The 27,473-nt window shown below is 48.0% G+C and overlaps 1 protein-coding gene across 1 annotated transcript in view; it reads right to left on the bottom strand.

Annotated features, from left to right (window-relative positions):
• Positions 1–605: 605 nt before the first annotated feature.
• FGF11 (fibroblast growth factor 11) overlaps positions 606–27,473 on the bottom strand; it is a 47,092-nt gene continuing 20,224 nt past the window's right edge. The window contains exons 3-5 of the mRNA XM_063930105.1: positions 20,771–20,874; positions 3,292–3,490; positions 606–3,201 (exon numbers count right to left, since the gene is read on the bottom strand). Of these exons, the coding sequence (XP_063786175.1) occupies positions 3,101–3,201; positions 3,292–3,490; positions 20,771–20,874 (404 nt within the window). The 3' untranslated portion in view covers positions 606–3,100. The remainder of the gene's footprint in view (positions 3,202–3,291; positions 3,491–20,770; positions 20,875–27,473) is intronic.

The following is a 27,473-nucleotide window of genomic DNA, read 5'->3' on the forward strand; positions in this document are numbered from 1 at the left end:
CGAAAAAACGCTACCGTTTCTGGGAAAAACGCGGGAGTGGCTGGAGAAACGGAGGAGTGTCTGGGCGAACGCTGGGTGTGTTTGTGACGTCAAACCAGGAACGACAAGCACTGAACTGATCGCAGTGGAAGAGTAAGTCTGGAGCTACTCAGAAACTGCACAGAGGTGTGTAATCGCAATTTTGCTAATCTTTTGTTGGCAATTTTGATAAGCTAAGATTCACTCCCAGTAGGCGGCGGCTTAGCGTGTGCAAAGCTGCTAAAAGCAGCTTGCGAGCGAACAACTCGGAATGAGGGCCATTGATCATAGTTTGGCAGTTGAGTCAGAATGAAGCTACTGCAGATATTGCTGTGTTGGTACCAGTTCCGGCACTCTTGGATGGTCCGCAAGATGGACTGTAGCGGGTGGCCAATCAGTTTGACCCAGACCTTACCGTTGGAGATACAGCAACCAGTACGGGCGCTGGAAATGTATGTTCCCATGACAACAGACTTACCTGTACCAGTTGCAGAAAAGAACAGACACCGCAATATAGCATGAGGTTGCATGTAATAACAAGTCACGTTTTACATGTGGTATATTTCTTAATCTTTTATTTAGCACTGGGTAATCTCTTCTTCATATATACATAAGTGCACATTATTGCTTACAGCGCTCATAGTTATTATACACAGGCATAGCGGATGTTTATAAGAGTATACATTATAGTGTACACATAGATATACTGATATAAGCTCTTGATGTCCAGCCCCTATATATATATATATATATATATATATATATATATATATATATATATAATACGCCAAATAATGTATATACTGGAAGATGGATCTTAGCTTTCCTGAGATGTGGATCGTTATCTAGTCCACGAGGTACCAGGTAATCAGCCCTAGAGGGGCGAGGTATCCAGTCCTAGAGGAGCCAGTATATTATTGCTATTAAAGATGACGTCTTACGGCCATTGTGAGAGTCTATAATTCCATACAATAACACGGTTAGGGAGAAGATGTATCACAGGGTGCAGGACTGGTAACGGGGCTCATTTTCTAATCACACAATAAAAGAAAGAAGTTTCCACCCGCGATTCTAGGGCAGATGTAACATGTGCAGAGAGAGTTAGATTTGGGTAGGGGGTGTCCAAACTGAAATCTAGACTGCAATATAAACATAAAGCTGTGTAACACGCGTGGGCTACATGCAGAAGCAGACGTTATTTACCCTGCACACACACAATATATTTGCTCCCCTTGCGTGGTAACGTGGTTTATTCCAGACACAAAGTTACTTGCTTTTTCTGCTTTACTTACAAATCAGAATCCGGCTCATAGAAGGTCAATCGGTACTTTGTGTATGCAAAGGGCCCGTTCTGCACGTGCGCAAATGGGACCTGCGATGTAGGAACCAGAACCGCAGCAGACTGTCATTTGGGGGGGGGGTGACGGCCTCCCTGCTGTCTAAGGGGAGGGAAGAGGCCAGGGATCTCTGTGGTTTGCATGGAGATTTCCTGGTCTCAGGGACGGGTGGCTTGTGCGTCCCCACGGGTGCCGCAAACCGCCCGGTAGCGAATGGGCGATCCGATGTCTACATCGTAGGGTGGATCACTACAAAATCCACTGTTACTAATTAGTGGCGGAATCAGCTGTGGTACTGTGAGTATGCCGCGGACGGTTGCTGTCCCAATCTTGTGTGTTGAACAGTTAATTACTGGGGGGCCAATCAGCCCATGGTAGTGAATAGCTCCCTAAGAATAAAACATCTTTTGTAAGTGTAGAATATATAGTTATACATTTATTTTTATTAATATTTATATTTACTTTTATCATTTCTACATAATGGGGGTAATGAGGGAGATTGGTAGAGTCTTCAGGGAGTCAGGGAGATCACTACTATTTCAGGGAGTCTCCCCACAGTCAGGGAGAATTGGCAAGTATGAAACTATCATTAGAATAATATATGATTGCAGAATAACAGTGGAGTACAGATATGCGGGATAAATGATACAATGTGGGGAATAGGCAGCATTAACGTATTGATCTACGGGTGTTCCATACTATGTATACTATACAGTTATATTGCTTCCTACAGTCTTCATTTCTATACACAGGCATAAGTATAAGGTGTTCATAAGAGTATATATATATATATAATAATTGTGTGTATTGTAGATAAACATATACTGATATAAATACTTGCTGCCCAGCACCTCTGTATGCTTTGGATGTATACAGATATATTTATACATAGATGCATTGGCTTCCTGAGGTGCAGATCATTATCTGGTCAAAGAGGCACCAGGTATCCAGCCCTAGAGGTGCAGCATATCCAGTCCTAGAGGCACCAGGTATTTGTCCTCTTTACCAGTCCTAGAGGTACAAGGTATCAGTCTCCTCTACCAGTCCTAGAGGTACCAGGTATCTGTCCCCTTTACCACTCCTAGAGGTACCAGGTATTCAGCCCTAGAGGTGCAGAATATCCACTCCTAGAGGTACCAGGTATCAGTCTCCTCTGCCAGTCCTAGAGGTACCAGGTATCCAGCCCTAGAGGTGCAGAATTTCCAGTCCCAGACGTACCAGGTATTTGTCTCCTCTACCAGTCCTAGAGGTACCCAGTATCCAGTTCGAGAGGTGCATTATATGCAATCCTAGAGGTACCAGGTATCTGTCTCCTCTACCAGTCCTAGAGGTACCAGGTATCCAGTACAAGAGGCACAGTGTATCTAGTCCGAGAGATACCTGTTTTCTATCAGTCCAAGAGGTGCTAGGTATCAAGCCATAGAGGTGAAAGGTATCTAAATACCTGTTATCAATCCTCTTTGCCAGTCCTAGAGATACCAGTTGTCAGGGTATTATTGCAATCATCGATGACGTATGGTGTGTTTTTTAGTTACTCTGAGAGTCTACAGGTGTCATATATAGTCCTGGTGTCCACAATATGTTTTCATAGAGGAGAAGCAGGCTGCTTAAAGTGTCCATTTCCCTGTGACACTCACTCCTCGGCATTACTCCATTCCATCTTTTCATTACATACAGTACATTCTCTTTATCTTCTTCTCAATGTTTCCCACTTGCCCCAATGTTGTCCTCTCCTTGCGTTTCTCTCACCGGGCCCCTCGGACTCGTGTACTTGGTTTTGATGTTAGTCGTCTCTTAGGTGACGTTTTAATGACATCATGAAGAGATGGCTCTTTATACAGCGCAACTGCAAGAGAGAAGATACGTAAGCCAGTGTGTGTGCATAACACAAATTCACTAGTAACCCCACTTCTGACACCATTTCTCCATTCCTCACCCTCACTGAGTTTGGGCAGAAAGTGACCAGCAGGTCTGTGTCTTTTTACCCTGTTACCCTCCATGGCCCGTCCATCTTTATTAATGCCCAGGTACCATCCTCGACCAGACCCACGTTGACGGTAGAGTGTGGACGAGTAAGTTACAAAATAATTGTCAAAGACGCTCTCTTTGAAACGACACTCTGCTGTAAAGTGAATCTGAAAGACAGAAGGTTGGGAGATGTTATGATTCCGACAATGTGGTCATCCAGAAAAAATGTGTTAACTTCAATCCAGCACAATTTATCATTAGCCACTTATTCACCCTCAAGTTGCTTGCTATACAACTACGGTGAGGAGACTTGGAAAACGTGAACTGGAGGGAGTCCTTGAGGACCGGGTTTGGGAATCGCTGCTATAGACCCTTAATATGATAAACACTGCTATACTGCACACTGTTATTACAATAGATATTGCTATACACCGTTATTACGCTTTGCTGCTCAAGTCTGAAGGAGCAAAAAAACAAGTGGGGCATCTACTAAATGTAGCAGCAAGGGGGGCGTGGCCTGGAGGCTGAAGTGGAAGGAAGCTCACACAGAGAGCTCCGCTATAAAAGAGTTTTATAAACCCTAATATCTCCTCCTCTGACCAGTAAAACCTCTCTGAAACTAAATTCCCCTGTCTGTGGAACATACTGCCGCAGTGGAATAGAGCCGCGGAATCGGGGAGCCGGTATACTGGCTCCCGCGGATTGCGGCCTACACACCACCATAAAGCCGGGGACTAAATTTTGGAAGCTGACACGGAGGATAGGGCCGAATATCAGCCCGGAAGGCGCCCTTGGAACGCACCCGCTAGCCATCACCAGAGACCGCTCCTAGACCCACCACGGCACCCGGAGTCACGAGACACAGGAGAGGAGAGAAGAAGCAGCTGGAGTGTGAACGCCGGGAACCCTGAGCACTGAAGACGGCGGCCATCTTGGACCCTACGGAACGGAGCACAGCGACTCGGATGTGCAGTCCGACGGCTCCGTGCAGTGGAGAAGGTAAGCCGCTCCCCTAAAGCACCCCTCCCGCTGCTGACACCTACCCGGCTCCCTGGCAGACGGACACCGCCGGGGGCCTGGAGCGGGACGTGAGAGCGCTCGAAGCGGCGCTGCACACCCGACGACTCCATGCAGCAGAGAAGGTGAGCCGCCCCCGTGAGGCACCCCTCCCGCTGCTGACACCTACCTGGCTCCCTGGAAGACAGACACTACGCACCCGGCGACTCCATACAGCAGAGAAGGTGAACCACCACCGTGAAGCGCCCCTCCCACCACTGGCACCTACCTGACTCCCTGGCAGATAGACACCGCCAAAGGCCCGGGGCGGGACGCGAGAACGCTCGCAGCGGCACTGCACACCCGGCGACTCCATACAGCAGAAAAGGTGAGCCGCTCCAGGGAAGCACCCCTCCTGCTGCTGACACCTACCCAACTCCCTAACAGACGGATACCGCCGGAGGCCTGGGGCGAGACGCACGAACGCAAGCAACGGCACTATACACCCTGCCCAGCGGAATAGTAAAGTGGTAACAAGCCCCTAAAAGCACCACTTATCTTTCCCTCCCCACGAATAACTGAAGGTGGAAGGTGAATCCCACCAACACAAATACAGAGTGCCCGCTACTGGAAACTTGCCGCTGAGCAATACTACACTGGCGACCACAGGCAAGCACTATACCGCACCTGTCACTCACCTTCCTAACATCAAAAGGCTGGTTTCACACATATCAACCCCCAGACAGGGGCGAGACCTGCTTACGTATCACTTTCACCTGATCTACCCACGCTGAGTCAAATTACAACTCATCCATCTACCCCTTACCACTTCCTCCACCAAAACGCACACAAACAAGTGTGCAACAAATGACGGCGGCCATTTTGGATCTTAAAAAAGAGTGAACCCGACTGCCTGAGGGATCCCTGGCATCCTACAGCAACGTGCTGTTATTACCTGCCAGCCCCTTGGATCCAACACTACCCCTCTACCTCAACCCGACCTAATACAACACGAACGCAACAGAAACAGATCCCGCCGCCACGGAAACAATAGCTCCTTGCTTCACAAGTCGTGAACCTAAAACGTCAAGAATCTTTTACCACGTTGAAAGATACATCCCTCACCATGGAAAAATACGTGGCCAAAACCCTACGCGCGAATAAAAATTCTCAAAATAAAAACAAAACAACAACCAAAGAAAGGGAACCCAGCTTTATACATCAAGGATCTCCCTGTTCACCAAACAGACACACCGCTAACGACACAATATCCACCGACGTCCAAGCTAGCCCATCTTCAATACAGAGGGCCAAAGAAATATCGGACATCATATCTCCTCTACTGGACGCAAAATTGGCACCTCTAATGGAAGCTATCACGTCAGCAGCGGCACAACTAACCCAACACACCCAACGCCTGGCTGAAGCCGAAGACCGAATATCTACCTTGGAAGACGATTACCAAACCATCCAATCACAACAACAAACACATGATAACACCCTAGTAGCCATGACCGATAAGATCGAGGATTTAGAAAATCGAAATCGTCGGAATAACCTACGCATGATTGGCCTCCAGAAACCATCAGACAAACAGACCTAATGGACTTGGTAACGCAATGGCTACCCACAGCTCTTAATTTACCCTCATCCCCCACCTCTTATCTGGTGGAACGAGTCCATCGCATCGGTCCTGACAAACAATCCTCACAATCCTCTTCATCCCGTCCCAGACCAGTCATATTCAGGCTACTAAACTATCTCGACAAAGTCAAGATCATGGAAGCCTACCGCAAATGCTCTGATCTACGGTACAAAGAATCCAAACTTCTTTTGTTTCAGGACTTTTCTTTTCAAGTCTCAACACAACGACGGGAGTTCTCCCCAATCTGCAAGGAACTCTACGCCAAAAACATCAAATTTGCCCTTTTGTATCCGGCAAAATTGAGAATCTTCCATGACGGCAAACCTTACTTCTTCGATAACACAGATTCAGCTCGAAATTTTCTCAAGTCCCTATCATCACCACATTCTAATCCTCGAATGGATGATACGGACTAACTACCTTAGTCCCAAGTATCCCCCTCTGTGGTTACATCTTTTTCCCTTACCCAATGGATAACACATGGTTAATAGTTGTTATATGGTTCTTATTTTCTTCCCCACCCCCCCTCCCCTCTGCTAACCAACCTAAAGCTTCTGTTACAGATGGACGGTTATTACTTCTGTCCTCCTTGGTTCGAAAATTTAAAAAATGTTATGACTGGTGGCCTATACTATATCGGCTACTATTTTCTTTTAGCATTGCATTGTTTAATGATCACATATATACTCCAACTCCGTTAGTTTGCCCGACACATCATTCTAGTCCTCCCCAAGCGAGCTGGGACGGGGGAAAGGACTGTCGTCTACGGCTTCTCCTTTTAAGTTCCACTAGAATGGGAATTGGGTAATGACAACCCCTAGGGACACTGTGGCCTCTAAAGATGGCTCAAAGACATCCCTTAAGTTAGTCTCATGGAACGTAGAGGGCCTAAACACACCAATCAAAAGGAAAAAGGTACTAACACACCTTAAAAAATTCCATCCTGATATAGTGTTCCTACAGGAAACACACTGGCGTCCCAATGATCCCAATACACTTAGAGACACCTGGGTTGGAGATTTCAAAAGTGCTTCCTATATTACTATAACAAGGGGAGTACTTCTCCTATTCCGCAGATCACTGAACTACAAGATCAAAAATGACTGGGTAGACCCCGAGGGCAGGTTTTTGTTCCTAAAGATAGAGGTTGAAGGTGAACTTTTCACCCTAGCATGCATTTACGCCCCCACGGGACCGAACGCTTCCTTCTTCTCAGACATCTATGTTAAATTACAGGACTGGGCGGAGGGAATTTTGATCATAGGGGGAGACCTTAATACCATATTAGACCCATTATTAGATGTATCCGGTGGCCCCAGACAACTGAATTACAGTAGATCCGCACCACCATCCCTGTCACTGCTACAAGACTCCTTGCAACTACTAGACCCATGGAGATTCCTCCACCCTGACTCTAGAGAATACACCTTCTTCTCACACCCTCATAATGTATTCTCCAGATTAGACTATTGGTTAGTACCGACTTCCGCAATACATAGAATCCTGGACTCCACCATAGCCAACATACTCATATCAGCCCATGCCCCTATCTCCCTAACAATTAAACTAACCACACCCCGACAATACTCATATACCTGGCGGTTCCCTGAATATCTTGCCAACTCAGAAGACTTCAAACTCTTCTTGACACAAACATACCTTAACTATACACAGGATAACGCAGCACATGTTAACGACACAAACCTCTTCTGGCAGGCTTCCAAACCCGTCCTTAGAGGACAGATCATCTCCTATGTTGCCACCAGGAAAAGGCAACTCCGGGAGAAGATGGCAGAAGCGTCCCTTCAGGTAGCCTCGACCTATTCCCAATTACTAGCCGACCCATCTGAAACCAACAGAAAACTATACAAAGACACCAAATCAATCTATGACACTCTCTGTGCCGAACAGGCCAAATTATTCCTATCCTTCCAATCTAATAAATACTTTCGCTGGGGTAATCGCCCAGGGAAACTATTAGCAAACATGGTAAAAACCCATGCAACACCTAAGTACATCCCCTCAATTAGAGACATAGACAGACCCCCCTCAACAACACAAGACCAGATTAGCGACACCTTCTTAACTTTCTTTGAGAAATTATACACTGCACCACATGACAACCCCATGGCAGGAATAGATTTCTTGACACAGGCAAATCTCCCCACACTCTCTGAAAGCGATAGAGACCTACTTACCAGCCCCGTAACTGCAGCAGAATTGGAACTAACCATCAAATCTCTCCCAAATGGGAAATCCCCAGGACCCGACGGTATGTCAGCATCTTATTACAAATTACTTCTCCCACACCTAAACGAACACCTCAGGCGGTTATACAATGCCATTTTGGAGGGACATCCCGCCCCAACAGATTTTAACACGGCCCGAATCATAGTCCTCCCCAAACCCAATAAGGATCACACATTAGTATCATCCTACCGCCCAATTTCATTGTTGAACCAAGACTTTAAAATATTTACAAAGATCCTTGCCACCCGCTTGCAAGCAGTCCTACCAAAATTACTACATCCTGCCCAGACAGGCTTCATGCGTAATAAACACTCAGTACACAATGTTCGCTCACTACTAGCAGCTATGTATAAAACCCATGATTCACAGGAAACAGACAATATGGTACTGAGCTGTGACGCAGATAAAGCCTTTGACCGAGTGTCCTGGGCCCACATAGATAGATTACTTAGACTTCAAAACTTTGGCACTGCTTTTGTCAAGGTGTTCCACATCATCTATCAAACACCACAAGCCTTCCTGACGGTGAATGGCCACAATTCAAGACCATTCTCCTTACATCGCGGCACCAGACAGGGTTGCCCCCTATCCCCTCTATTATTTAACTTAGCCTTAGACCCCCTCCTTCGCCATTTCTGCAGACAAAATAGATGGAGCGGCATAAAACTAGCCAATCACGAAATCAAATTCTCAGCATTTGCTGATGACATTCTACTTTATTTTAGCAATCCCCAACAAGCCATGCCATACCTACTTGACATCCTGGACTCATTCGAACTAGTCTCTGGCTTCAAAATTAATCCATCCAAAACGGAAGCATTAGCCTTCTTTCCTTCTGTGAGGACAGGCTGGGGAGAAACTTTCCCATTCCACTGGGCCACAAACAATTGCACTACCTATCTAGGGATTAAATTCCCTGACCACCCCTCTAAATTATACTCACTTAATTTCCCCCCACTATTGGCCAAGACATATGCAGACTTCGCTAGATGGTCTCACCTCCCCCTTACATACACAGGCAGGAGCCATTTGTACAAAATTATAAGTTTTCCCCGCCTACTTTATGTACTACAGATGCTCCCACTGATCCCACCCAAACACACATTAGCTCAACTAGACAAAGCATTGTCCAAATTTATTTGGGCGGATAAACACCCTAGATTCTCGTTATTCAAACTACGCCAACCTCGCTCCCTCGGAGGCCTTAATTTACCATGCCTTTATTCCTATGCCTTGGCAGCTAACTACAGAATCGCTTTGGACTGGATTGGCGGATGCGATATATACGCCAACACACAGTTGGAGCAGTCTTTTGTCCCATCCCAGGCCCTGGTATCCTTACTACACACCACACCCACCTCCATACCACACTGCGTGTCAGATAACATACTCATCTCCTCCACCTGCGCGGCATGGAGACAGACCCGTGCTCGACTGAAGATATCACGATACACATCATTATTTTTACCTCTTTGGAACAACCCTGACTTCAAGCCTCACACCACCTCCCCTATATTTCAGACTTGGTACACTGGTGGACTAAAATACATTCATCATTTCTTACATGCCGAAACTCTAACCTTACTTACACAATCTCAACTCATAACACGCTTTCCATCCTTACCAATCCCAATTTTTCCATTCCTTCAAGCATGTAGTTATGTACAAAAGATTACATCCTTACTAACTGCACAGGATAACTCCCACACCTTGGACAACACATTACGACGCACCCAAGATGGTAGATTTCCTACAGCACTCATATATACACATTCCCGCACCCTATTGGATGTAGAAACTGGCTCAACAGGCCTCCTAAAGTGGAAGCTAGAATTCCCAGACCTCACAATGAAACTAATTCTGGAAGCCAACGCATACTTGGACAAAACACTAGGCTCAGTCACATACTCAGAAATGCACCAAAAAATTTTACATAGAGCATATATCACTCCCAAACTGAGACACCTTATTGGTGCAGCTCCATCATCTCACTGCTTCAAATGCACTGCTCCAGAAGCAGATCTTGTACACTGCCTATGGTCGTGTCCTAAGGTACACACACTCTGGCAGACACTCCAGTCATATATTACAACAGAATTACAGCTACAATTTATCATCACTAAGACATGGGCATTCTGGGGCATATTCCCAAAACAACACACCCCCCGGGCTAGCCAAAGGACAACGCATTCTCTTAATTAAATTGGCAGCAGCCACAAAAAAAACAATCCTATCACAATGGATATCCACCGACTCAATCCCCATCGCATTACTACATCCTAGGATTTCTTACCTATTCCACCTAGACTGGACCAATACCGCCCTACAGAAAGACAAATTGACCGAGAAATTTTTTCACATTTGGCTACCCTATATCCAGACCCTCCCCCAGGTTATAAAGGAAGCTTTACGGAAATGCTTCAAAGACACCAAATGGTATTTACAGGAGACATTGGATTCTACACCTCCCCCCTTTTGAACCACCGACTCTATATCACACACGTATATCACCTAACTCCCCAACACTCCAAAGGCTACTACACACCCTCTACAGTTACCATACTATTACTACCTAGGGCTCACACGGAGTAGAATTGTATCTCTTGTACTATCTGTTCATAATGTAATGTAATATACTGTTCATATAATGCACACTGTTAAACCTGTTTTACTGGTAATTCACCGGTCAATAAAAACACTTTGAAAAAAAAAAAAAAATGTAGCAGCAAATTCCACTGCAATAATATCTGAACTCTTCCTGCTTCCACTGGTCACTCAGTAACACAATAACATCTGTGGATGATAACTTGAGTGTAAATTAAGACCCCTGTACATTATACATATATAAGTAAAGGGAAAAAAAAAAGGTTCCAATACCCCTGTGCGACAACGTGGAACATGGCTTCTGCACCTCATAGGTGACACTGAGTGCGGGAGCAGTCATCTCAGAAGCCACCCAATGGGAACGCTCACCATGAATATTGGGAAGTCACAACAGCCCTCACCAGTGGCCCTAGGAACCAGCATGCAGCTGCCATCATTCAGACTGTTGTGATGTGTTGTCCATTACTTACACTTTTATTAGCACATACAGATGGATCCATGTTTATCTTGGCCTTTAATAGGCTTAATTGAGCCAGGTCAGTCAGACTTAATCCTCTGCTGCAATGACTTAATCCCCTGATGTATTGTTCTCTCTGTATTGTATTGCCGCTGAGAACAATAGATGAAGGGTTTATGTTAATAATCCATGGTGTGCCTAGGTGCAGCAAAGAAGTCAAGATAAATGTGGACCCATCTGTATTCTCTTTTAGGGCGGGATGTACTAAGCATCGCGTCCATGACGTGATACATCCCACTACTTCTCGGGTACAGATGCCCATATGTTTCTACTGGGTTACCTACAGGGTCCAAGCTCCAGAATGCATTGCATTCTGAAGCCTAGTACATATGGGGATGCGGTCAAAACTCCACAAATGGCATTATCAGAGTTTTGGACGCATTTTCAAGGTTAGAACATCCCACCCTTCCCATTCTTAATATGCACAGGGAAATGTCTTCTCTTCAACTCAAGCCTGCCAGGCTGTTATTTCCTATGGGAAGTCATTTCCACTGATAGGCAGTCTTTGCGGGTGGCAGCAGTCCTGCAGCCCATAGGTAAAATCTGCCACTGGCGGTGACACTGGGGTCTATGTGTGACGCTCAGGTGAGTATCTCAAGCTTAGGGGTTCCTGATATGACCTGGGTTGCACTTGTTACTAGAACTTGTATGTACGACCTAATATAGGTTCCAACACTGATTCACGGAGTAGTCTAAAGGTGTGATCAGCACGGGCACCGAATACAGTTTCTCTATAGAACTTTTATTAAACTGGAACACGCCTGCAGAGACCTTTACTAATGGGAGAACCTTTGTTTGGGTGGTTAAACTTAGTACAGGAATATGCAATGTACATGAATGAATGGAACTTGCAAGAACTCAATATACTTTTGACTCTTAAGCACTTATACTGTATTTCACTTATTAATAAATGGATTTCATAGCGGAAAACATTCACTTCACATATAATGAACATTTCACAGTAAATAATACCAACGGTTGACAATCCTGACCATAGAGATACAACTACGTTCTGTCACTTATCACTTACTCTACGTTTGGGGCCCCATAATCTCTATGAAACACAGCTAGCTGTTCGGAGTCACAGTGCACTTTTCTGGGATAAGTTGTCAAAGTCTGGAATAGACGTTGGCAAAGCAGATAGCAAAGGGGCAATCCAGCTAGTCCTGTCCTGCAGGAAATATATGTTGCTCTTTTCTGTCTCAGAATAGTCACTTCTCCTTGTTACGGCGGAGGGTTCCTGGGGAACCCTGCTGGAAGTACATCCCCGATCTGTAGCCCATATTCTACAATGGCCTACTGCAATTTGAAGATTGCAGTAGCTGCGGGGACCAATCGCATTCCGATGCTGGTAAATCGGGCTGCACTGCATCCGCCATAGTAACCTATGTGGGATGCGGTGGCTGGAGGGATCGCAGCAGGTGTCTGTTGTCCCTCCTTCTTATATTCTGGGGATACTTAGTATTTGAGGTGGTTTTCAGGGACATAGCGCAAATAACGAGTTTTAAGGTAAGAACTTACCTTTGTTAAAACTCTTTCTGCGAGGTACACTGGGCTCCACAAGGAGTAGACATAGGGGTGTAGAGTAGGATCTTGATCCGAGGCACCAACAGGCTCAAAGCTTTGACTGTTCCCAGAATGCACAGCGCCACCTTCTCTATAACCCCTCCTCCCTGCACAGGATCTCAGTTTTTAGTTAACCAGTCCAATGCAGTAGCAGGTAAAGAGACGACAACAGTTAGTAGACACATACACCACACTCTCACGACAAGAGAAGTGTCAGCGGCTAATGCCATACCAACCCAAAGAAGCTAAGTGCGTCTGGGTGGGCACCTTGTGGAGCCCAATGTACCTTGCAGAAAGAGTTTTAACAAAGGTAAGTTCTTACCATAAAACTCATTTTCTGCTGCGGGGTACACTGGGCTCCACAAGGAATAGACATAGGGGATGTCCTAAAGCAGTTCCTTATGAGAGGGGACGCACTGTAGCGGGCACAAGAACCCGGCGTCCACAGGAAGCATCCTGGGAAGCGGCAGAATCGAAGGCATAGAACCCTATAAACGTGTTCACAGAGGACCACGTAGCCGCCTTGCACAATTGTTCAAGGGTCGCACCACGGCGGGCCACCCAAGAATGTCCAACAGACCGAGTAGAATGGGCCGTAATGTGAGCAGGAGCTGACAGACCAGCCCTCACATAAGCATGTGCAATCACCATTCTAATCCATCTGGCCAAAGTTTGCTTGTGAGTAGGCCAGCCCCGTTTGTGAAATCCAAACAGCACAAAGAGAGAATCAGATTTCCTAATAGAAGCAGTTCTCTTCACATAGATACGGAGAGCCCGTACCACATCCAAAGACCGCACTTTGGGAGACCGATTAGGAGAAACAAGTGCCGGAACCACAATCTCCTGGTTAAGGTGGAACAAAAAAACCACCTTAGGTAAATATCCGGGACGAGTCCTAAGAACCGCCCGGTCACGGTGAAATATCAGATATGGGGAACTACAGGACAAGGCACCTAAATCCGACACTCTTCTAGATGAAGCAATAGCCAGCAGAAACACCACCTTAAGGGAAAGCCACTTAAGGTCAGCTGAACCAAGAGGTTCAAACGGAGACTCTTGTAACGCCTCCCAAACCACCGACAAGTCCCAAGGAGCCACAGGTGGGACATAGGGAGGCTGGATACGCAACACGCCTGGAGTAAAGGTATGCACATCAGGTAAGGTCGCAATTTTTCTCTGAAACCACACTGACAAGGCAGATATTTGAACCTTGAGGGAGGCCAGACGCAGGCCTAAGTCCAGGCCCTGCTGAAGAAAAGCCAACAACTTGGCTATACTAAACTTGTAAGCGTCATAATCGTTAGATGCGCACCAAACAAAGTAAGAATGCCAGACCCTATAGAAAATCCGAGCCAAAGCTGGTTTCCGGGCCCGCAGCATAGTTTGAATGACCGCCTCAGAAAACCCTTTAGCCCTTAAGACGGAAGCTTCAAGAGCCACGCCGTCAAAGACAGCCATGCTAGGTCCTGGTAGACACAGGGGCCCTGAACGAGGAGGTCTGGGCATTGTGGAAGTAGAATTGGAAGCTCTGACGATAGGCCTTGCAGGTCTGAGAACCAGTGCCGTCTGGGCCACGCTGGAGCTATGAGAAGCAGAATTCCTTTTTCTTGCTTGAACTTCCAAATTACCCTGGGCAGGAGTGACACCGGAGGGAACACGTACGGCAGCCGAAACCTCCACGCTACCGCCAGCGCATCCACGAATGCTGCTTGAGGATCCCTTGTCCTTGCTCCGAAGACCGGAACCTTGTGATTGTGTCGAGACGCCATCAGATCCACGTCTGGAAGGCCCCACTTTTCCACTAGGAGTTGAAACACTTCTGGATGGAGGCCCCATTCGCCGGCATGTATGTCCTGACGACTGAGAAAGTCCGCTTCCCAATTCAGGACTCCCGGAATGAATATTGCCGATATGGCCGGTAGATGGCGTTCTACCAATGTAGAATCCGTGAGACTTCCTTCATTGCCAAACGGCTTCGAGTGCCACCTTGATGATTTATGTAAGCCACTGTGGTGGCGTTGTCCAACTGCACTTGAACAGGATGGTTCTGAATTAAATGCTGGGTTAGGTTCAATGCATTGTAGACCGCCCGCATATCCAGAATGTTGATTGAGAGGAGGGACTCCTACTTGGTCCACCGACCCTGAAGGAAGTGTTGCTCCAGCACCGCGCCCCAACCTCTTAGACTGGCATCTGTCGTCAACAGGACCCAGTTGGATATCCAGAAGGGATGGCCCCTGCACAATTTTTGGTCCCAGAGCCACCAGAGTAGCGACAGACGGACCTCCGGAGTCAATGAGATCATTTGAGACCTGATCCGGTGAGGCAGGCCGCTCCACTTGGCTAGAATCAGCCTCTGGAGGGGACGAGAATGGAATTGAGCATACTCCACCATGTCGAATGCTGATACCATGAGGCCCAGCACCTGCATCGCCGAATGTATCGACACTTGCGGACGAGAAAGGAAGCAACGAATCCTGTCCTGAAGCTTCAGGACTTTCTCCTGAAACAAGAACAACCTCTGGTTGTGAGTGTCCAACAACGCTCCCAGGTGCACCATGCTCTGAGCAGGGATCAGGTAGGATTTCTTCCAGTTGATGAGCCACCCGTGGGCTTGTAGAAACTGGACAGTCATATCCAGATGACGCAGGAGAAGTTCTGGAGAATTTGCCAAGTCGACAAGTCGTCCAGATACGGCAGTATCCTGACCCCTTGACGGCGGAGTACCACCGTCATCACCGACATAACTTTGGTGAAGACTCGCGGAGCCGTTGTTAAACCAAAAGGTAACGCCCGAAACTGGTAATGGAGGTTGCCAATAGCAAACCTCAGGTATTGCTGATGTGACGCTGCTATAGGAATATGCAGGTAAGCATCCTGTATGTCCAGGGAGACCATGTAGTCCCCAGGTTCCAAGGCCAGAACTATAGAGCGAAGGGTTTCCATACGGAGCTTGGAAACTTCACAAACCTGTTCAATGTCTTGAGGTTGAGAATGGGCCGGGAGGACCCATTCGGTTTCGGGACTAGAAACAGCGGAGAATAGTACCCCCGGCCCCTCTGCGCAAGAGGCTCCTGTACTACGACTCCTGTATCCAGGAGGGTCTGTACCACCGATTGCAGAATGTTTGCCTTTGTCTGGTCCAACGGGACGTCTGTCTGGCAAAATCGATGAGGGGGTCGGTTTTTGAAGGCTATGGCGTAACCTCGAGTGACGACTTCCCGTACCCAAGCATCTGAAGTATTCTTCAACCATTCCTGGGCATACCCTAGAAGCCGGCCCCCCACCCTGGGATCCCTCAGGGGGAGGCCCGCCCCGTCATGCGGCAGGCTTATCGGGCCACCCAGGGCCACCCAGGCTCTTTTTGGCTTACCAGGTTTAGAAGTGCGGACCTGCTTGTGGTACGCCTGACCTTTTGCTTTACCTGAAGGACGAAAGGGGCGAAAGGAAGTACCTTTAGCCTTCGACACAGAAGGAGCGGTACTTGGCAGACAGGCAGTTTTGGCAGTAGCCAAGTCAGCCACTATCTTATTTAAGTCCTCCCCAAACAGAATATCTCCCTTGAAATGGAGTACCTCCAGGGTTTTTCTAGAGTCCAGATCCACAGACCAGGATCTCAGCCACAATATCCGGCGAGCCAGGACTGACGTAGTAGAGGCCTTGGCTGCTAGGATATCGGCATCAGAAGCCGCCTCTTTAATATAGCGAGAAGCTGTGACAATATATGACAAACATTGTCTAGCATGGTCAGAAGAGATTTCAGCTTCTAACTCCAAGGCCCATGCTTCAATAGCCTCTGCAGCCCATGTAGCTGCAATAGTGGGCCTTTGTGCAGCACCCGTGAGGGTGTAGATCGCTTTAAGACAACCCTCCACACGTTTATCCGTAGGATCTTTTAGAGACGTGACGGTAGTGACAGGTAGAGCTGAGGAAACCACCATCCTAGCCACATGTGAGTCTACTGGAGGAGGCGTTTCCCAATTCTTAGACAGCTCTGGCACGAGGGGATAGCGAGCCAGCATCTTCTTTTGAGGCATAAACTTCGTACCCGAGTTTTCCCAGGGTTCCTGACGTATATCCACTAGGTGATCAGAGTGAGGTAAAACTTGTTTAACCACCTTCTGACGCTTGAACCTATCTGGTTTCTTAGGAGGAACGGATGGCTCGGGATCATCCGTAATCTGTAGAATTAATTTAATAGCCTCCAAAAGATCAGGAACATCCACATGTGAACCACCCTCCCCATCAGCCGTATCTGAGTTAGAACCTGTGGGGTCAGTGTAAGTGCCGTCTTCATCAGACGAGGTGTCAGTGACAGCAGTGGATTGTGAGGAGACAAGCGCTCGCTTAGAGGACCTCTTGGACTTAGGCGAGCGTTGGTCAGACTTTCTTGTAGTCAGGGACTGGTTCAACTTCTTCAATTGAGCAGATAAATCGTCCGCCCACGGCGGGTTAGCTGCAGGGACCACATACGGTTGTACCGGCATTGGGGGTCCCATAGGGGGTGTTAGTTTATGAACTAGCGTATGCAGAAGCGTGGAAAAAGCGGCCACGGTGGGTCATTATGTACCTCCATTGCCACAGTCCCACTGGGGGGCAAGGAGCCCCAGAACCAGAGCCCACAGCTGCTATATTCCCCTCATAGTGATCTGTGGCTTCAGCAACACCGGCAGTGTGTTCAGCCCCAGATCCGTTACCCTCAGAAGCAGACATGATATAACTTGCAGTATCCGGTAACACAGTACAATTATCAGCAGCACAATACCTCTTACCCAAACCCCTGCGCAGTGTAGTCAGCACCAGCAGAGATAAAGGAGAGATATGGTGACTAAATCACAGAGAAAAATACGTATTAAAGTATATCTTTGTGAATATCCTATATCAATATAAAACCTGACGCACCAAGCCCCCTCAGGTTATAGAATATAGGGATAGTAAGTTGAGTGAAAGACTCGAGATGGACACCACTCAGCAAGCTAATGCACACACAGATAGTCACAGTTTGTACAATGCAGAGGTTATTACTAACAATAATACTGCACTGGACTAGCTTACACAGCTATATAACAATAGATGTAACAGTACACAGTAAGAACTGGATGTATATCACAGGGTAATTGTACTAGAAAATAAGAAAACCCTGACTAAATGCACTCTTTCTTAACTAACACTGTCTAAAAAGGCAGGTAGAATACTTAAGTGTCTTGTAAAGGCACAGCACTGACAACCAGGCGGCTTTACATAGGAGGATTTGCCCAAGCATTCCCAGGAACAGTGAGCTGAGGGATAATGGCGCCCAGACACTGACAGGGAGTGAGGGAGAGACAGATATGCAGCTCCAGGGCGGGAACATTTGCGGGAAATGGCGCCCTGGGGCTGGGGGAGGGGCTTCAGGTCCAAGCTCTATCCCCCTGCTGGCAAAACCACGGGTACTGCGGGCTCTAATAAAACGGTTTATAGAGAAAACCTGACCTGCACCCATGCCCTGGTGATCTAGTGGGATCGCCTGTACTGCCACAGTGTCCACCACCAGCACGCGCGGCCCGCCTCCCACTGACCTCGCCGGATCGCGATAAAGACCGGGTCCCGCAAGCGGGACCCACTCACCCCCTCCCGAAGCGCGGCCACGCGATCCCGGAGAGCCCCAGTCGTGTGTGCCTGACGTGAAGAAAACCGGAGCCTCCTGCTGTAGTTACCCGGCAACCAGGGCTCGGGAGTGTACAGCGCCGCTGGGGAGAGCCGGAGCTGCAGCCGTGAATGTCTTCTGACATTTACCACCGCTGCTGCCCTTGAAGTCTTCACTTTTTTCCTCAAAAAAAGCTCTTCTTAGGGCTGCCTGGAGCAGCCCCTCTGTTATGTGCCTGCTTACTGCAGCACCAACTACAAAACTGAGCTCCTGTGCTGGGAGGCGGGGTGATATAGGAGGCGGCGCTGTGCATTCTGGGAACAGTCAAAGCTTTGAGCCTGTTGGCGCCTCGGATCAAGATCCTACTCTACACCCGTATGTCTATTCCTTGTGGAGCCCAGTGTACCCCGCAGCAGAAATTGTCTGATAAAAGGGACCCGTAGCGAGAGTAAACTGTCTTTTCCACACTGCCCTGGTTAGGCGCTGGGCGCTTACACATGCGCAATCATGGTGCTACTTGTAGCTGTAAGTTGGGGGTAAAGTACTTCCTGTCCCTCAAGGGGTGCCTGCTTCTACAGATGAGCTGCTCATTTATAGTTGCAGTTCTACAGTGCTCTAGCAACTTATTAATGCAAACCTATCCCTCTGTCACTACTGTGATATGTAACTCTCCTCCTCTCTAATGGTGTAAGAGCTGGTGACAGGTGGATAAAGGCGTGTAGCTGCTCAGGGCCGGTTCTAGACCCTTTGGCGCCCCGGGCGGAAATTGGGTGTGTGGCTTCATACAGGGGGCGTGGTCAGTTACGCCCCCTGTACAGTGGAATACTTACTATCCCCGCTCCCGACCGCTGCAGATCTCCGCCGGCGCCGCTCCTTTCCTCGGATGACAGACACTAGAGGTCAATTATGACCCCTAGCGTCTGTCAGTCCCACAATGCTGTGCGGTGCGCGATGATGTCATCGCGCACCGCACAGCAAAGGTCCTCTACACGAAGGGAAACTAGACGCGTAGCATCTATTTTCCCTTCACAGCGGGATCAGCGGGGGACACAGCGGGCAGCGGGGGGCACAGAGTAGCGGATCTTGCCATGGTGCGGCGCCCTCCGGAAGGCGGCGCCCCGGGCAAAAGTCCTGCTTGCCCGTGGCAAGATCCGCTACTGTAGCTGCTGGCCTGTAGTGTAACAAGAGGACTCTGACCGGCACACTGACGGGGAGTTCCCCCTTCTTCTGTAAATGTGACCAGACACCACCTGCTCTCCACCTTCGCAGCCACCAACGCTATTCACAGGGAACCTCCCAGCTATAGCTGCCAGGTTCCTGGACTGCCACCGTTACCCTCTCCCTTCTGGGAAGGGGGTGGAGAACACAAAGGTCCATAACACATCCGTGCAAGCTCTGATGGGGTACCACATATGCACTAAGGGGTCTATTTCATAAGTCTTGGAGAGAGATAAAGTGGACGGAGATAAAGTACCAGCCAATCAGCTCCTAACTGTCATGTTACAGGCTGCATTTGCAAAAACGAGTTAGGAGCTGGTTGGTTGGTACTTTATTACTCTCCATTTGTTCTCTCTCCAAGGTTAGTACATAGGGGGTCATTCCGAGTTGTTCGCTCGCTAGCAGATTTTAGCAGCATTGCACACGCTAGGCCTCCGCCCTCTGGGAGTGTATCTTAGCTTAGCAGAATAGCGAACGAAAGATTAGCAGAATTGCGAATAGAAATTTCTTAGCAGTTTCTGAGTAGTTCGAGACTTACTCCTACACTGCGATCAGCTCAGTCTGTTTCGTTCCTGGTTTGACGTCACAAACACGCCCTGCGTTCGGCCAGCCACTCCCCCGTATCTCCAGACACTCCCGCGTTTTATCCTGGCACGCCTGCGTTTTTCCGCACACTCCCAGAAAACGGTCAGTTTCCGCCCAGAAACACCCACTTCCTGTCAATCACACTCCGATCACTTCAACGATGGAAATTCCTCGTTCGGACGTGAGTAAATCTACTAAGTTTTGTGCTAAAATACTTAGTGCATGCGCACTGCGTACCATGCGCATGCGCATTTTTGCCTTAATCGCTCCGTTGCGAAAATCGTCAACGAGCGAACAACTCGGAATGACCCCCATACTGTAGACCACACTGTCCTGTATCTGCAGATGCTGTTGGTATGTTACAAACACTTGAACCTGTCTTATCTTATGGAAACGAGGGGTGGGATGTTTCAGTAGAGGGCAAGACAGAAGATACGTACGGAGTTGTAGAGCCGTCCTTCCGCGTTCATGGCCACGTACTGACAGCAAGCAGAGCTCTGGATGGCCACCACGCGCAGGCCCACAGGGATGACGTTGAAGAGAGCTTGTTGGAGACATAAGAGAGAAGAGATAGAAGCACAGAGTCAGCGAGGGAAGGAGAACAGAATACACAGCCGGTCAGTGAAGTAACATTGGGGCAGGTTCTGGGAGAGTGAGGCAGAGAGAGGACAATACTGAGGACCTGCCACTGAGGTGGATGCATTGCCGCAGTCTGCGCAGCCGAGTCATATTTATGTCCTGTGCATGTACGGCAATGACTTTGTGACGGCGCTCGCGGTGAAGACTTGGACGCAGAGTGACTGGCAGACAGGAAGCGCTTGTGGCAGGTAACGGCAGTGCGTCGACTCTAACGCAGTTTCCAGGGAGACTCAGCGTGCTATTGTGTCTCCATGAGCAGATGTGAAGGCTCCGCCATCTTATTTCTGGCCACATGGCTGCTCTAAAGTTCGATGTTTGTTCGATGCTCAACAGATGGTGCGTCTTTGTACAAATCCTGTTGGCTGCAGCAGGAACATGTTCTCCGCTGCTAGTCGTTACGGGATTTGCATGCACCGGTGAACCAGGCCAGAGTGAGGCAGAGAGATGGATGTACTGAGCGATATCGGGGAGAATATACAACTCACAGTTACTGACACACTTATAGTCTTATACACGAACTTATCATGGTCTGTAAGATCCCTGTGCCTTCTATGGAGGAGGAAAGAATCATGTTGTTGGGAAACCTTTTCTCCTGGGTGCAGTTAGGACTCTGAATTCCAACCTAAATATTTACCAATCACTGAAGCAGTCATACATCCCTTATATTCCTTACATTCTCTACATGTGATACCATGGTACATACCTCTTCCAACCTGTTCACCTTCGAGTAGCTGTCATTTACCGCCCCCCTACCATTCCCATGAAATTCCTCAATCACTTTGCTTCCTGGCTTCCTCTCTACAGACATTCCCTCCATTATCTCAGGTGATTTCAACATCCCCATTGACATCTCCACAGAATCCTCTGCCTCTAATCTCCTTACCCTCACATCTTCACCTGGTCTCTCCCAGTGGTCCTCCTCACCCTCCCATGTGAATGGGAGCTCACGTGATCTGGTCTTCACTCACCATTGTGATATTTCTGACTTCTCTTCTCCATTCCCCCTCTCTGACCATCACCTCCTCTCTTTTAACTTATCCCTCTCTGCTTCCCCACCTCTACCTACTAAGGCTACCATCACTAAATGTAACATGGAGGCCATCAACACCGGTTCCTTATCCTCCCTGCTCGACTCACTTCTTTCTCCAATTCTCTCTCTCTCATGAACAAGCCACTTCCCTATATAATGCTTCCCTTATGTCTGTGCTTGACTCTGTTGCTCCAGCGACCACTATTCACCCTCACAGATCAACAGCGCAACCCTGGCACACCAAATGCACCAGATATCTGAAAAAAAATTCTCGTACTGCCGAGCGGCAGTGGAGGAAATCGCACGCTAAGGCCGACCTCCTCCATTTCACACTTATGCTCTCATCCTTCATTACTGCCCTTTTCCTCACTAAACAGTCATACTTCAAGAACCTCATCTCCTCCCAGTCTTTAAATCCGCAGGCCGGGATGCAATGAAGTGTGAGTTCGGCGCCTGTGTGGGATGCCGGCCGAACTTTGGCTTTTAATAAAAGGGACAATCATTTACATGGTCTAGTTTAACAAAACGTTCGAGTTCGGCCATCCCTCATGACCACTGAACTCGGACTTCATTATATCTCAGTCCAGCCACTAACAACTCCCTACTCTGCCCACCCCCACATGAACTACCTTCCGCACTCTCTGCTGTTGACTTTGCCACCTACTTATCATCTGATATTGACTCCATGTGCCAAGATATCACAACCCAATAGAACCTCAATAATCCGCCCCCTCCCTTCCTTGACCACCACTCCCCATCCATCTCTTTTTCCCCTGTATCTGGAGATAAAGTCATGGCCGATCTGGTCCCCCACCTCCACCTCCCCACTAGACCCTATCCCCTCCCACCTTCTCTGCTACCTCTCTCCTTCTACCTGTTCCCATCTTTCCCACCTTCTCAATCTCTCCCTCTCATCAGGCACTGTCCCCTCTGCCTTCAATCATGCACTGGTCTCTCCTATTCTTAAGAATACCTACCCTTGATTCTAAAATTCTCTCCAACTATCGACCCATCTCTCTCCTCCTTTTTGTCTCCAAACTCCTTGAGCATATTGTCTACATCCACCTCACTGCCTCTCTTTCCTCCCACTCCCTGCTTGACCCGTTTCAGTCTGGCCTCATTCCTTTTCACTCCACTGGAAGTGCCCTCACGAAAGTCTTCAATGACCTCCATGTTGCCAAATCCAAGGGACACTACTCTCTGCTTATTCTTCTTGACCTCTCTGCTGCTTTTGACACTGTGGACCACCCTCCCCTTCTGCAAATCCTTCACTCCATTGGTCTGCATTATACTCCCCTCTCCTGGCTGTCCTCCTAACTCTCTGACCACTCCTTCTGTGTCTCCTCTCATGACCACCTCCCCCACGCTTCCCCTAACAGTAGGTGTCCCCCAAAGTTCTGTTCTTGGACTTCTCATTTTCTCTCTCTATACGTCCTCTTTAAGTCAGCTCATTAGCTCGTCAACTTCCAATATCACCTCTATGCTGATGATACTCAAATCTACCTTTTCTCCCATAACCTCTCCTCACTCATATGTCCAACTGTCACTCTGCTATCTCTTCCTGGATGTCCCAGTGCTATCTTAAACTTAACATGTCTAAGACTTAGCTGATCATCTTCCCTCCCTCCCATACAACCTCACCTCCCACACTCTCCATTACCTATTGATGGCACTACTATTTCCTCTAGGCCACAAGTGCGCTGTTTTGGAGTAATCCTTGACTCCTCCCTCTCCTTCACACCACACATTCAATACCTCTCATGAACTTATCGTTTCCATCTCAAAAACATTTCCAGGATCCGACCCTTTCTCACCCAGGATGCTACTAAGACCCTTATCCAATCACTGATCATCTAGCTGAAGATTGGACTACTGTAATCTCCTCCTATCTGCCTCACTGACAAATACCTCTCTCCACTCCAACCTATCCTCAATGCTGCAGCCCAGCTCATCTTCCTCACCAAACGCACTATGTCAACCTCCCTTCTCCTACAAGCCCTATACTGGCTTTCCTTATGAATCTAATTCAAGCTTCTCACACTCACTTACAAAGCCCTCACCCATTCCTCTCCCAGTTACATCTCTGACCTTATCTCCCTTTACACTCCCACCCATCTTCTTCACTCCACAAATACACCCCACCTCTCCTGCCAGCTGGTTACTTCCTCCCACTCCTGTCTCCAAATATTGCCCATGGTGCTCCCTATCTCTCCCTATTACACTCTCCACCTCTCTACAAAACTTTAGACGGGCTCTCAAGACCACAGAGAAATCTCATCCTAACCCTCTGTGGCCCACACTCGGTCTATCCCATCTGTGTCACCCCTGTCTGTCTGCCTCTACCCTTTAGAATGTAAGCTCTCACGAGCAGGGCCCTCTACCCTCATGTACTTTTTCCTCTCAGACTGTTTGACTATTTTCTACTCCATGCTCCCTGCAACAGTACCTAACCCTCAGTGTCTGCCACCACAGGGATTTTCTCAGTGTCCAGTCCTCTGATGCAACGATGTCTATATACCATTTACTTCTACTTCATTATCTTGTACTGTAAGTCGCTGTTTTTCTGTTTGGCTCATTTATTTATGTACTTTGTTAGGTGCTGCGGATCCCTTGTGGCACCATATAAATAAACAATAATAGTAATAACAGTAATAAACCAATCAACACCCTGATTAGAGCAACACATACAATAAGGCTCTACCAGTTACAAGTGTGCACAGAGACACTGTAATGTTACACACAGAAAATCACATTGTTACAGGAATAATATTATTAGTCATCATTATGTGTGATAGAATGAGAAGTCCTAACATCCATGGCCGGACTCCACACTGTGCCTGCCTACATCACTATGCCCCACTGCGGATTACGGCTAGCGGCAGGAGGATGAGACGGGAACAGCACTGAGGTTCAGTGACTGGTGGGGCTTGTTTAAAAGATGTGCTAGAAGGAAAGTTTCTTTGGTCCAAGTCTGAAGGGACACATGAGGGGGAGGGGGTGCTAGCTGGAGTGGCAGATTAGGGGTGATGGCTGGAGGGGGACATTAGGGGGGATGGCTGGAGGGGGACATTAGGGGGGATGGCTTGAGTGAAACATGAAGGGGGTTGGCTGGAAGGACACATGAGGGAGGGATGGCTGGAAGGGCAACCACCCTGGTGAGGCTAAGAACTTTTCAGGTGAGCTACTTGCCTCGCCCACCTCTATTCATGCCATCCGCCCGGGTACACAACCCTCTATCCTGTTCCAGAGTTCACCATCTTCCCCCGCTTCCTCCTCCCCTATCTTCACCATAGGGTTGCTTGGAGGATTGGAACCAACAAACTTTCTGCAAAGGGCATCAGCATTGAGGTGCTGTTTCCCTGGACGATGCCGCACCTCAAACTTAAGAGGCTGCAAAGGCAAAAACCAGTGAGTCCCATGAGCATTCACTCCTTTGTTCGTGTGCATCCACTGTAAAGGGGTTATGATCTGTAACCAATAAAAACTCCCACCCCAACAAATAATATTTTAATGACTCTACTGCCCACTTGATTGCCAGGCACTCTTGCTCAACCGTTGAATACTTGTGCACCCTGGGGGTCATTCCGAGTTGTTCGCTCTGTATTTTTTTCTCGCAACGGAGCGATTAGTCGCTAATGCGCATGCGCAATGCCCGCAGTGCGACTGCGCCAAGTAAATTTGCTATGCAGTTAGGTATTTTACTCACGGCATTACGAGGTTTTTTCTTCGTTCTGGTGATCGTAATGTGATTGACAGGAAGTGGGTGTTTCTGGGCGGAAACTGGACGTTTTATGGGTGTGTGCGAAAAACTCTACCGTTTCTGGGAAAAACGCAGGAGTGGCTGGAGAAACAGGGGAGTGTCTGGGCGAACGCTGGGTGTGTTTGTGACGTCAAACCAGGAACGACAAGCACTGAACTGATCGCACTGGAAGAGTAAGTCTCGAGCTACTCAGAAACTGCACAGAGAAGTATTTTCGCAATATTGCGAATCTTTCGTTCGCAATTTTGATAAGCTAAGATTCACTCGCAGTAGGCGGCGGCTTAGCGTGTGCAAAGCTGCTAAAAGCAGCTTGCGAGCGAACAACTCGGAATGACCCCCCCTGTGCACTAACTTCCGGCTAAAGTAGAGGATGGGCTTCTCTTCCCCTTCTACCACTTGAGAAAGGACTGCCCCAAACCTGTATCAGAAGCATCAGTCTGCAATATAAATTAATTTTTGGAGCCAGCAAAACAGGTTCTGCACACAAGGCATGCCTTAAATCCTGCCATGCAGCCTCTGCTGTTCTAGGCCCTATTATTTTGTCTGGGAACGGTTATTTCATACACTCAGTTTGTGGCAAAATCATGAAAGAGCCTGCGGTAGTAACTCACTAGACCAAGGAAAGTTCTGCGCTGGGATAAACATTTGGGTTTAGGCAATGTGAACACCACCTCCACCTTATTGGGCTGAGCCTTAACCTGCCCTCTGCCTACAATATATCCCAAATATTTCCCCTCCACCATTCCAGTGACACACTTCTCAGGATTAGCGGTAAACCGTGTGCCCATAAAAACTGTATCACTGCCTCTACCCCTGGAAGGTGAGACTCCCAGTCAGCATTAAAGATGACTATGTTATCTAGCTATCCAGCTCCATATTCTCTGTGAGGTCACAGCCACTTATTCACAGCTCTCTGAAAAGTTGCTGGAGCTCCATGTAAACCAATAGGCAGCACTTTGTGCTGAAATAAATCCTCTGGGGTAGAGAAGGCTGTTTTGGCCTTAGCTTTCTCAGTTAAAGGAATCTGCAAATGCCCTTTTGTCAAGTCCAGAGTGGTGAGATACTGGCTGTTTGCTAGGTTCTCCACCAGCTTGTCCACCTGGGGCCTTGAGTAGAAATCAAACCAAGAAACTTTATTTAATTTATGAAAATCATTGCAGAATCTTAAAACATCAGAAGGCTTAGGAACTAAGACAACAGGATTATTCCATTCGCTATTTGAGTCCTCTATGGCCCCCAGGCGCAGCATCTCCTCTACTTTCCATTTGACCGCTGCCCACTTTGCCCGAGTATACATTATGGCCTCTGGTTTATTACCACCCTGGGTGGAGTAACAATATCATGATGGATAATTTGGGTTTTCACCCAGACTGGCAGATAACACATACTGGTGCCGTGCCACTAAGTCCTGTACTTCCTGTTTCTGGCTAGGATTAAGGGTGTCTTCAATGGGTACCTGACATTCTGGGGTTTTCTTGGCCACCAAAGAGGGCTGACTGACAATTTCTTTCCAAGGCTTTAGCAGGTTTACATGGTAGATTTGTACCTCCTTCCTTCTACCCTCCTGCCGAACCCTATAATTAACAGGACCCACTGCCTCTATGACCTCATAAGGGTCTCGCCATTGGGCATACACTTTGCTGGTGGGCACAAGAACCAGTACCTTGTCTCCTGGTTTGAAAGACCGATTGACTGCGGTCACGTTATAATCATG

This window comes from Pseudophryne corroboree, chromosome 6 (assembly GCF_028390025.1).
Source record: "Pseudophryne corroboree isolate aPseCor3 chromosome 6, aPseCor3.hap2, whole genome shotgun sequence".
Lineage (NCBI taxonomy): Eukaryota > Metazoa > Chordata > Amphibia > Anura > Myobatrachidae > Pseudophryne > Pseudophryne corroboree.